The sequence below is a fragment of the Anomalospiza imberbis genome, chromosome 3 (assembly GCF_031753505.1).
Source record: "Anomalospiza imberbis isolate Cuckoo-Finch-1a 21T00152 chromosome 3, ASM3175350v1, whole genome shotgun sequence".
Taxonomy (NCBI): Eukaryota; Metazoa; Chordata; class Aves; order Passeriformes; family Viduidae; genus Anomalospiza; species Anomalospiza imberbis.
Window position 1 is genome coordinate 106,062,150 of NC_089683.1, and position 12,880 is coordinate 106,075,029.

The following is a 12,880-nucleotide window of genomic DNA, read 5'->3' on the forward strand; positions in this document are numbered from 1 at the left end:
CTGAGGTGATCGTAACTTACTACTCAGGAAAAAAAGTGCAGTGGAAGGTGGTATGAACCTGTAAGAGGTTTGTAGTTTTTCATAGGAATTCATGAAAATCTAAATCTATTTAGATTTTGTTCTGGAATCTGTGCTATTTTCTAGTTAGAGTAGACTGGCCTTTGTTGGGTGGCTTAAGAGCAGGCAAAGATGGCTTTTTATTTACTGGGCTTGATTTTTTTTATCCTGTTGTGCAGATACTTCTTGTCTAATGGGTTCTGTCTGACTTCTGAGTTCAGGCAGAACATGCTTCAGCTGCAGCTTCTCTCTCCTTTCCTTTCCCAGAAAGCACAAAGCGCTGTGCTTGTGTGGTATTCTCCAGAACTCAAAGGTTGGTGGATTTCTGTGGATTCACGTTCACAGTCTTTCTTTCCCACATGGAGTTAACTGGTCAGTCTGTCCCTCATTCTCTTTATCTCCTGTAGCCTCCCAGTGACCTTATGTGGTGTGTGTGTGTAAAATCTTTGGATTTGTCCTGGTCATTGGTTTGAAGAAATATGCCAAGACCTTGATTTATATATACTTTGGGAGTCTATAAAATGGATTTGTGGAATGACAATCAAATCTCCCAAACACTGCTGTCTTTTGCCTTCTGCCAACTGCAGTGCTGAGAACCAGATTTTCTGGAGTCTATGGTTTTCTGTGTCTTTAAGAGGTTTTTTAAAGATTTCTTCCTTTTGAAATGTTTTCCTGTGCAGTGGCAAAAGGGTTATTGTTGTAATTGGGAGGGCTGGAAATTTACATAAGGAGAGGAAAAAAAAACTTACACAAACTCAACAAACTCAAATTCTGTGCTGGGAATACCTGCTGTGTTCCTTTTATAAACTCATCTGTGAGCAGTTAGAAGATCCCATCTGTGGGATGAGTTTCTTCTCCTTTACCCCTTCTTTTCCCTCTCTGCAGTTCAATATGGTTTAGGTTTTTAGTTTCCCTTTCTAATCAGTCTATTGCAGATAAAAAAGAAAGTGTGTGGAGGAGAAAGAAAAGGTTGCTAGAAATAATTTCTTTGTAAGTTACATAACCTCCCCTCAATGTATTTAGGAACGTGTCTCTGCCTTTCACGCATAACCCACCATCTTCCTTTAAAGCAGCAGTCAAGGAGATTTTTCACTAAGATGTTGGATTGTGAAATGTAGCAGCTGAGACATGGACACGTCTCCCTCGGTTTCCCCCTTCCATGAGCAGTGCCTTCAGACAGAGAGGACAGATGTGTCTGGGAATGGCATCATCCCCAACCACTGCTGCTAAGCCTCCAGATGGCTGGGGTGTGCAGTGAGTGCGTGGTGTGGAGCATCTCCCAAGGAGACCTGGTAATCTTTGAAATACCAGCATATTCTCAGGTTAAAGACATTCTGAGAGTGTGTTGCACAGCCACAGCTGTGATTCAAGCAGTTGGGATGGAGATTGAATGAATAGCCTGAGGAATATTTCTGTTTGAGTCAGTGGCAGATTTGTCAGGGGCTTCAGCAAGATTTCTTCACCAACCTTTTATCACTTTAATTTCCCTGCTGTACTCTTGTCCAGCAAAACTAATTAAGGCAAAATGTAACTAAATTAGCTTTGAAAGCAGAGGGTTTTTTCTTTAAACCTGAAAGTAATTATGAAATCATATTTTCACTATCTGCTCCCCAGTATTTTAAGGTGTTGAGTATTTTAAGGTATGATATGTTGATACTTCATACCAAGTATTTTTTATTTCCCTGCTTTTGTTTTAAATGGCTATGCTTACTTGGTGGTTTTTCCTATACACTTGACCTGCTATTAAAGAAATCTGATATAAATTTAAGTTCTGAGTAAACTAATGGCTAACAAATAGACTTATTTCCTATTTAAATGGTTTGGTTGGCATAGCTTATATCCTGTTTATTTCAGAAAGTATTTGTGAATAAAATCGGACTGTTTGCATCTCAAGGAGTGATTTTTGCCTGAGACTCTCAAAATCATTCAGACCCTTTCATTTAATGCTTTAAAATACTGATTAAAAATATTCACTCTGGTTTGCTTCAATCTGATTACACATCTAGAAGTTTTCTTCTGGTATGGTGCAGCCATGTCTGGTGTAAGCTGGCTTAATTAGCACTGCTTAGTGATTTGGGACCCCTGTCAAAGGCTGTTATGTTATCTGGAAACAGAAGGAGTTAAAGCTGAAGCTGTGACCTCATCCCTGTTCATGTTACACTGGAGTAGAAGCTGCGCTGAAAGGGATTGTTTGGCTGCATCGCTGCCTGTGCTGCTGCTTGACTGCTTTAATTCGGTTCTGGTATCTGTCTCACACTCGCTGAACAGCTCTTACAGGAGGGATTTGTGGGAATGCTAGAGGCAAAGGAAGCTGTGCTAATATCGAATGCCCGTGGAAATAGCTCCCACGGCAATAGACTCAGATCTTTCTACCTGATTTCAACTTCTTACTGCTTCGCCTGTGAAAACGGCAGCGGCACCGAGGAGAGCTCACACACACAGCACGCACACACACAGAAACACGCACTCCCGGCCAGCCGTGCACTTACGCAGCCGCCTGTGCCATTGGTTCCATCCTTGCCGCCGGCTGCGTGGGAGCTGCGGGAGCGCTGCTGTGGCTTTAACGTGGGAGCGGCGCAGGCTACAATAGGTGTCACTGTGTGCGAGCCCAATCGCGCTCGGTGGCTGCAGCCATTGGCTCCGCGCTGCCAGCTCCGGCCGCACGGCTGCCAGTCCTGCTCCGCTCCCAGCCCTTCCCGCACAACTTGGGCTCGCCGGCAGCCTGGCACTGCCACCGTGCGCTCCTCCTGCCCTCTGCCCGGGCTGTAGCGCTGCCAGGCCATTCCTGACGGGGAAAGCTGGAACGAAAGAAAGCTGGCAGGAATGATGGGGATGTATTTAACGGTTCAAGTACTGGATCAAACTTAAACTCAGTTTCCTGCTCTGGGTGCTGGAAAGGTCACCTTGTCTTGCTGGAAAAGAAGCAGACTCTCAGCTCTGCTGCTTTCGGTGTTACAGCTTCCACATACATTCCTAAATGTTCCTAGCTAGTTAGGCTGTCAGTCTTTACACACAGATATACTGATGGTAGATGAGAAAGGAAAGAACATGAAATGTCTCACCTTCTTCTTGATGCTTCCAGAGACGGTCAAGAGCAGGTCTAAGAAGAGCTCTAAGAAAGGAAGTAGCAGTAGCAACAGCAAATTGCCTCCAGTTTGCTATGAAATCATTACCTTGAAGACCAAAAAGAAGAAGAAGATGGCTGCTGATATTTTTCCCCGAAAGAAACCAGCTAATACTAATACAACTGCTGTCCAGCAGTACCATCAGCAAAATCTCAATAACAACAACACTATTCCTGCACCTAATTGGCAAGGACTTTATCCAACCATCAGAGAGAGGTAAGTTCAGGGCATTTTTTTTTGGTGTTTGAATGGAGAGGTGAAAAGTAGTAAAATGTCCCAAATGCATTTATTTGCTGAAGAAAACATGGTTATATTTTATTTGTTTGGGCTTTTTTGTCCCTGTATGTGTGTGTGTGAAATAAGAATTTTGGTAATGGAAAAATATTTTAATATCTCTTTTCCAGCCAAAGCATCTGAGTTAATAAAAATGTTGCTGAAAGCTGCAGCATACACATAAAGATTTCCTTTTAGACCTCAGTGGGGATTTTCAGTGATAAATGCTCTGGACTTTGATTTCCACTTCTTTGGAAGCTCTCAGAAGTTTGGGGGTTTATTTTATTTGACCTGCACACATCAGAAACACTTTTACCTCCTTAGTATTTTCTCTGGTATATTTGTGCAATGATGTGTAAAGTAGCTGGAAGCAAAGTGTGACCTGCTTCTTTTTGCTAACAAGCAACTTGAAGTTGTTAAAAAATCAAATTTCTTGGGTCTGAGACATGCAGAGAGAGTTCCTGGATGCCACAAATTAACATGCTACCTCTGTTTGTAGAAATGCAGTGATGTTCAACAATGACTTGATGGCAGATGTTCATTTTGTGGTCGGGCCACCAGGTGGGACCCAGCGGCTGCCAGGACACAAAGTAAGCAACAGCTGCATGATCGGCTTGGGTGGGGAGACCAGAGAGAGCTCCCACAGTTACAGCAGGACAGAGCGTGGGAGGCTCAGCTTTTCTGGGACAGGCAGCAGTCTGTGTTTGGAAAGGCCACATGCAGTGGGATAATCTCTCCCTGGCTTTTCTTTGTGTTTTTGGTTGAACAGCACATTTGTTGGGCTAAGGCAGTAAAGTTAGGAATACTGCTTTGTGCTGTTGATTAATACTGCTCTTGAGATTTCCTAGAAATAATTAACTTCTGTGGGGAGGTGAGCGTTTTCCAGTAGCTAATGCATCTGTGCCCAGGAGAGTAAAATACAAGGAAAACGTGTAACTTGTTCTTCACTTGGACTTCATTTCTTATTGAAGCGTGTCTGTAGAGCCTGTCAGTGCAGCCCAGTATGCTCAGAGTGGCTCTCCCACATTGTTTGTGTTGGCAGTGTTTTCAGTTCAAAGCATGAAATAAGATTTCCCTTTCTCAACAGTATGTCCTGGCTGTTGGGAGCTCTGTATTCCATGCAATGTTTTATGGAGAGCTTGCCGAGGACAAAGATGAAATCCGTATACCAGATGTTGAGCCTGCTGCTTTTCTTGCCATGCTGAAGTAAGCATCATTCATCTGCTGGATACGTGTTCCTTTCTGATGTATACATACGCTGCCAATGTCATAGCTGAAGTTGCATATAAACAGAAAGAAAGGAGTCGCTTGAAATATTCCTCTTTTTGTGTTTTAACCTTTCCCCTAATTTTGCTCTCCCCCGTACTTCCAGGCACACACATATTAGACTAATGTAGGCAGTTGTAAATAATGACTTTGACAGGGGATCTTTGGGTGCATTGTGTACTGTAATGCCTATTGATCTGATTTGTCACTATATGTTACACAAAGGAATGGAGTTACTAAAAAGATTTGTCAGCTGTAACAAAAAACCCCAAACCAACTCTTCAACTTTGCAAGCATAGAGGAAAGTTAAAAATGCATGTATAAAGCCCCCTCAGACCCAGTAAACTGATAGTTTTGTAGATTGACATCATTACAGCTCATTTATAAACCTGCAGTACACAGGTCTTGTCTTAGAAAAATGACCCTAAGTTATTCAGTATAGCCTCTAAAAAATAATTTTTTCCTTATGTGTCATATTGATGTGTTTGAAAAGTGATAAAAAGGCTGTTTACATGAATAGGGGGTTTTATCTAACAAGGAAAACAAGTCAATTTACATGATCATTATTTTTCTTCTTGCAAACTGCATAAGAAATGCTCTCCTTTCCTAAATGGGCATAGTGCAGCAGCTTCCCTGCTGAATTGTTCTTAAATGTATCTATAAACTCTGATTGTTGAGGAGAAATGCCCTATCACAGAAATGATATGGCTTTGAGTTTTGGTTTTTTTCGTTCAGCTTAAATAAATGCTGTTGCTTTCCTGTAGAAAAAATACATCAGTATCTGATAGTGATCCCTTTAATATGCTGCAGGCTTTCTTGCAAGTAATGATATAATCACTAGCTAGTAATCTATTGTTTTTCATAGATTGTTTTGATTAACTTGTGATTACAGAAGAGTATCTTTTTCATTTTTAACATTTCACTGGCATCATAGATGAACATTCAAAGTTGCATATAGAGTTCTTAGAGGTTATCATCAACATCAGGAATGTTCTGTGCAAATATTGGTAATTGCCAGAAGAGCTCCACAGATGTTCTGTAGACATGGAATATAAAGTTAAGATGTGACATTAGGTGGGGAGATGTGTTATGGATCTTTGCTTTGGGCCTTTTTGATTTTGTGGCAGAGCTCAGACTTACACTTTACTTTCATGCTGAATTTTACAAATCACAAATACAAGATACTTGGGTTCTTCCAGCCCCTCTTTCTTTTTGAACAGCAAATCTATTTCACTGTGGCTAAACATGATGTGCTGTATAAAAACTGAATGCTTTCAGAATTTATCATTAAGAAATGTGTGCAGAAAGCAAGCAAGCCTAGAAAAGAGTATTAACACTGACATCTAGGTCTTGGCATATTATTTAGCCCATGACAATTTAGGAAACTATCTATGAGAGCATGGCCAGAACCATGGGATTCTTCACCTTCTCAGTTTTTATTGAAAAAACCGTAAAGAAGAGAAAAAGTTTGTGGTCTGTGTGGCTGTTGAGGTAACCTTGCCAGTGCTGCCTTCCCTGATGCAGTGTGTCTGAGGCTGCAGAGTGCCCCAGTGTCTGCAACACCGGGATGGTGCGGCCATGGTGGTGCAGGGAAGGCACAGGGATGTTGCTCAGCAGTGCAGCGTCCCCTAATCACAGGATCCACTGCATGTGGAGCTAAGGGGGAGCCACTGTCCTCTTCACTCCTCTCACTCTGGGAAACCGTCCCTGAGAGTTTCCTGCAGCTGCTGTGAGCCATGGATGGCAAGGCTATGTTGCTACAGAGAGAAAGACTTTAGCTGTGCCAAAGCAGCCTCTCCTTCACAGGCTTCTTTCTGCATCATAAACTTTGTCAGAAAATATATTTTGCTTGGGTTTTTTGGTTTTGACATCTTTGCTCAAGAAGTTTGGTTTGTTTACCCCTGGGCCAATGAATTCTGATAGCATAAATATTTTTTGTGTTTTATTACACAGTGGGCATTCTGACAACAAACAAGCTATTGCCAGGTGTAATATAGGAAATCCTATCACGGGTAGACATTAGTTATTCTCCCAGTAAAACTGCTTTGAGTGTTCTCTACAGTTTTACAAACAGGGTTAAATGTATAGTCTAGCTGCCAAACTGAATTGGTGCATTAATGTATTATATCTTATCTCAGTCTTGACTGTTCAAGTTAGAACTGTGATCTCATCTCATCCCAGGCTGAATGTGTTACTAAACCATCAAACCCTGCGGACTGACAGAATCCTGTGTTTGAGAACAGGGTGAAACCGAAATATCAGTAATTGCAAACCAGAGCTGAGGTGCATTGACAGAGTAAGAGGTGTGGAATATTGCTGATAGTTGATCTGTGCTGTGTCTGCTGTACATCAGTTATATTAGTTCTTTATTTTCAGGAATATTAAAATAGCAACTCTTGAACTATTTAAATTTAAAACAGATGTCATCATTCTCTGTTGTACTAGCAGGCAAAGAGAAATAATAGAAGGGAAGAAAGAGTAGAAGAGCAATGAGGAGAATCATAAAAACAAATTAATTGAAAATGGAATTTTTTTGGGGCAGTAAAGGAGCTGAGCCTGTAACCATTGATATACAGATGGGTTCTTTGATTTCACAAATAGGCTAAAACCAAGTAGTAAACACTAAAAATAAGCTTGGCTCTATGTAAGTTTTCTTTTTTCTCTGTAACCTGTTAGATTTTATATTGCTGGAGCAGTATCTCCTCTGTGCATGTTTTCCAAGTGCAGCATGGAGGATACTATCTTACAGCTGCAAAAATACAAATAGTTATTTACAACTATAATCAGATCAGTGTAGGCACTAATTCCTCTTTATAGGCACATCTGTTCTGCAGAAAACTCATTGTGTAGGGAAGGCTGCTAACTAGAAAATTTTAATTAGTACAGGGTTGCATACAACTTAAGCTTTTCTAGAGGAAGACAATTTTATCAGCCATAACCATCAAGTCTTGCTTATCCCTGTGAAGAGTGAAATTGCATTTGGCATGATTTTAGCACATTGCATTCACCAGCTGCAAATGGAGCCCTGAAGTATGAGATATTGAAAAGAACAAACTGTACAATGCTTCATTTCTCTGAGCAATGAATCCCAGCAGTTTAGTCACACAAATAGAATTTCACCTTCATCTCTTCCACCACACTGCCATAGCAATAAAGGTTTTTTCATCCTTATGCAGTGAGACTGAGTGAAAATGCTGTGCTTGTTGAGTTAGGATGTTGTAAGCATTAAAATCCTGAAAATCTTCCATTTCCGATATGTTTCGTAACCCTTTGAAAAAATCAAACAAAAAAGCCACCTCTGAAAAGAACCCAATCCAGTAGTTACAGAAATGGATAGCACCTGATATACTTGAATAGCATTTCTCTTCTTAGATTACCTAGCTACTTTCTGCAAACTTGCTCCTGTGTTTGTCCATACAGCTCAGTAAACCACAGTTCACCATCAGGGGACATGCAGTCCAAGGACTCTTGATAACACATGTTCCAGGCTCCTGTGGTAGCCGATGAGGCAGCCCTGCAGGAGCTCCTGCCTGGGAGCGAAGACCTGTACGGAAGGAGCACAGAGCTGCAGGGGCCACAGTTTTTAAACAATTGTCTCATAGCATGCACTCCAAATGGAAAGTTTGGTTCACTTTAGATTTAAACCTGTTCTCTTCCATGGTCTTAACATAAGTGCTGAATTTTTTTGGTGCTTTCTTTCTGGGCCTAATCAATACTCCCCAAAGCACTGCTTGATCTTACTGTGGAGTCATTTAAATATTCTTTTTTTATGATTTTGTATGTGTTTGTTGTTGACAAACTGGTGTTGCATTAAGCAGCAGCATTACACCTGTGTGCTTTATTTCAGGTACATCTATTGTGATGAGATCGATTTGGCCGCAGACACTGTCCTGGCCACTCTTTATGCTGCCAAGAAGTACATTGTCCCTCACCTGGCCCGTGCCTGTGTTAACTTTCTCGAGACAAGTCTGAGTGCAAAGAATGCCTGTGTGCTGCTCTCCCAGAGCTGCTTATTCGAGGAACCTGACCTGACCCAGCGCTGCTGGGAAGTGATTGATGCCCAAGCTGAGCTTGCTTTGAAGTCTGAGGGCTTCTGTGACATTGATTTTCAGACACTTGAAAGCATTCTCCGAAGGGAGACTCTGAATGCCAAAGAAATTGTTGTTTTTGAGGCAGCTCTGAACTGGGCTGAAGTGGAGTGCCAGCGACAAGAGCTGACGGCCACCATAGAGAACAAGCGCAAGGTGCTGGGCAAGGCTCTCTACCTGATCCGCATCCCTACCATGGCCCTCGACGACTTTGCCAACGGTGCTGCTCAGTCCGGGATCCTGACTCTCAACGAAACCAACGACATCTTCCTCTGGTACACGGCTGCCAAAAAGCCGGAGCTGCAGTTTGTCAGCAAGCCCCGCAAAGGCCTCGTCCCTCAGCGCTGCCACCGCTTCCAGTCCTGCGCTTATCGCAGCAACCAGTGGCGCTACCGGGGCCGCTGTGATAGCATCCAGTTTGCTGTTGATAAGAGAGTGTTTATTGCTGGCTTTGGGCTCTACGGCTCCAGCTGTGGGTCGGCAGAGTACAGTGCTAAGATTGAACTGAAGCGACAAGGAGTTATCCTGGGCCAGAACTTAAGTAAATACTTCTCAGATGGTTCTAGTAACACTTTTCCTGTGTGGTTTGAGTATCCAGTGCAGATTGAGCCTGACACCTTTTACACAGCAAGTGTGATTCTGGATGGTAATGAACTCAGCTATTTTGGACAAGAAGGAATGACAGAAGTTCAGTGTGGGAAGGTGACTGTTCAGTTTCAGTGTTCCTCGGACAGCACAAATGGCACAGGGGTACAGGGAGGACAAATTCCCGAACTCATATTTTACGCTTGAATGGGAGTGTGTGGATACAAGGCATTTTGCTATGAAGAACCTGTCTGGTTCAGGCCTACTGATTCTTAGCTTTTATCTGTAGATATGTGATCAGTACAGGGAATATGTAACTGAATGCTGTGGGCAAGTTCCTGGTTTGCTATACCTGTAGCATCATTGGTGATTAAGTGTAATATTTAAATTGGAAGCTCTTAGAAACAAGTCAGTTTTAAAGGCTTTGTAAGAGGGGTGCCTGTTTGCTGGTGATGCTGACCCTTTCTTTGATGCACTGGTGAATCACCAGATCTTGTATCTCACTAAACAGTGTCTTCATTGATCTGTTTTTTCTTTCTCCATTTTCTGCTTTCTGCTTGTATTGGGGAGGTAGGGATAGAAAATGAAGAGTCTTGTTTTATAGCTCTCTCTGCTGTCTGCTCTGCAGACTTCAGAGATTCCAGTAAACCAAGCTGCTTTTGACCATGGGGGCTGGAAGAAGTCCTTCAGTTATAAGCAGAAAAAGCACAAGTTAAAACCTTCATCCTGTGAGATTCTCCTGTAGCCAGCTGTTTGGCATGGCTCCAGGGGAAGATGGGAAGAAGGAAGCATCTTTCAGGAAGCTCCATGGCATACTGGCCTTATCCCCAGTGCATGGACGTGCTCACAGTGAGAAAGGGATGTGGGCTTGGCAAGTTACCCTTGGAGTTCATTTTCTAGGAATCCCACCTTGAAGGCAAGGAAGTACTTGCACGTGTTCAAATTGTGTATGCAGCTCTTGAAACTCTACTCCCATGACCCAGGTTTTGCTACATTGGAGTTGATCTGCTCTTTAAATGGCATTTATTTGAACCCTTGCTAAATAAATGGGAATTTATATCAATCATGTGATGCAGGATAATTTTTTGTTTGTTTTGTTTGGGTTTTTTCTTCTTCCTAAACATGGTAGAGGCAGATTTTAGAGGAACAAAAGAATGTATCAATCTTGACTTGGATTTTTTTCTCTAAGACGAGATTTTTTTTCTTTTTATTACCAGTTGAAATTTAGACAAAGACAGAAGATTCCCAACTGTGGTCATATTACACTTAGTGTATACCATCCAATAGCAGTGAGAGGGAGGAAGTCTCTGCGAATGGGTTATTGTTGGAGCTCTTGCAATTGCTTATGGCTACACATCAATCAGAGGATTATGTGGTCCAGAACCTTTTCCTTGCCTGAGTTTTTTCCCCCAGGAAGTTATGTGTCAGTATCATTTTTGCAAAAGTATGAGGGATACTCCTTGTATGAGGGGAGGAAACCAGTATAAATAAGAACTACAGGTATTATTGAAACATGAGAAAATCCTTCATCACTGCACTGGGACAGTTGTTCCTCAAAGGCTACACTGGCCATTGTAAAGCATCTTGCCTCACCTCTGAAATGGATTCTGTTTGTTGTGTACCTTTTAACAAAATGAGAGGACCAAATGATTCTTTAGACCTGCTGAAGATTAATGTTGTGGTATATCAACACATTAATGTAGCATAACCTTAAATTCACTTGTCAGTTCTGTAATAAAAATGTTTTTCTCATATTATTTTACCAGTTCAATACTGTTACTCTAAGTGTTGTTTGATGGTTGGAATCCTGGCCCCCGGCCATCAGAAAGTGCCAAAATACATCTTTGTAGTGTCCAAAATACCATCTGCAGTAAGGAAAAGTGGAGTGTAGTCAAAGCCCAGATCTTCTCTCTAGGTAATAAAAAGAGAGCCAGGTAAAAAAGTACTCCACAGGATTTATGCCTTTCATCCATCTTAGCGTTTAATGTTTTGTATACATACATACATACATGTGTGTAAGCAGCTCTCTTTCTGAAATGTAAATACCCTCAAAATACATAGAAAAATGTTTTGGTTTTTGTAACAGATGTACATAATCCAGACTGTTTGTGAAATCTAAACAGAATGCTCTGTGGAAAACTCCCAGGGAGAGATTTATAAAAACCTGCAGTTACTTATATTTAGATCTACAACTGAAAATAGACAAGAGTGTAAATGGCATGGAGTGGAGAAAGGATTGCTGAAGAGATCGTAGAAAGCAATCTGAGATTGTGATGAGGTAACGGTCATCTACTTTAGCCAACATCTGAGCAGCAGTTCCATTTATTTAGATACATTTCAAAGCAGAGAATGATGCTAATCAGCTGATTTAATTTTTGTACAACAAGTGGCTGATGCAGATGTAATTACTCAGAATGATAAGCAGATTGACAGGTTGTGGTAGGGAGCTGCATTCCAATTTGTTTGGTAAAAAAAATGTGCCACAGCTGGTGGAACAAGTCAGAGAGTACTGCATTGGTTTACCTAGTCTTGGGTTCTCACTTGAATTTATTGTTTGTTTTGACTTATCTGCAAATAAAGGTGACATATCTGCTACATTTGCTGGCTGGAAGAGAAGTTCAGAGATCAGAATACTCTGTAGCTGTAATATGTAGAAAATGAGCTGTTATTTAATTATTGTTCTAATTTGATTCTTTTGTCTTTTTGACGAAGTAGGATGAAAGCAACCTCTAGCTTAATTCCTCTGAATCCATTCTGGGTTTTGGGAGCTGGTGCAGGGAAAGGTTTCAAGTGTGGGTGATTAAACAAAGGCACCCAAAACACCTTTTGATGCTCACAGCATAACTTGCTTCTGAGCACTTTGTGATGCTAACAAGTACTGGGATGTAAGAAAGTGGCCTGTGCCACTCACCTTGGGACATCAGGGCACTTCAGTAGGTGTCTGAATGTGGATTTGGTTGGTTTAGCAGAAGCACCCAAGCTTGAATACATTGATTTACATCTTGCAAGCATCAGCCATATCAGCCTGGAATATAAACGTAATGTCGATAGAAATCACCTTGCAGATTCTGTCGAAACTGTTCCTGGCTGTCTTTGCTACTTGTATCTTTGATTTGCTGGTGAGAGGAATCTGTGATAAGAGAGTATGATGTAATATACTTTCTGCATATCTAAAATAGTATTTAAGTAAACTCTTTAATTTCTACACACTTATTGCACTGAACTATTTTGGGTTTTGTTTTTTTTTTTTTTTTTTTTTGTGATAAACTTGGCTCACTTCAGGTCCCAGCACCCATTTGTGCTGAAGCAGTGTTTGATCTTAGCAGGCTTACAGCATTATTTATAAAGGAACAGATATATATAAATATATTAAGTACCTCATGTTGAATGTTATTGTACTGTATCTTTAATGTCACAGTGCAGATCTTGTTGGACTCATGAATGTGTATAATCATGTTAAACATAAAAATAAAAATTATTCTTAAA

The 12,880-nt window shown here is 41.2% G+C and overlaps 1 protein-coding gene across 1 annotated transcript; it reads left to right on the plus strand.

Annotated features, from left to right (window-relative positions):
- The first annotated feature begins 2,577 nt into the window (after positions 1-2,577).
- BTBD3 (BTB domain containing 3) lies at positions 2,578-12,880 on the plus strand. The gene is made up of 4 exons (XM_068186301.1): positions 2,578-3,398; positions 3,955-4,045; positions 4,543-4,661; positions 8,569-12,880. The coding sequence occupies exons 1-4, from the start codon at positions 3,082-3,084 to the stop codon at positions 9,599-9,601; spliced, it is 1,560 nt and encodes a 519-aa protein (XP_068042402.1). The 5' UTR covers positions 2,578-3,081; the 3' UTR covers positions 9,602-12,880.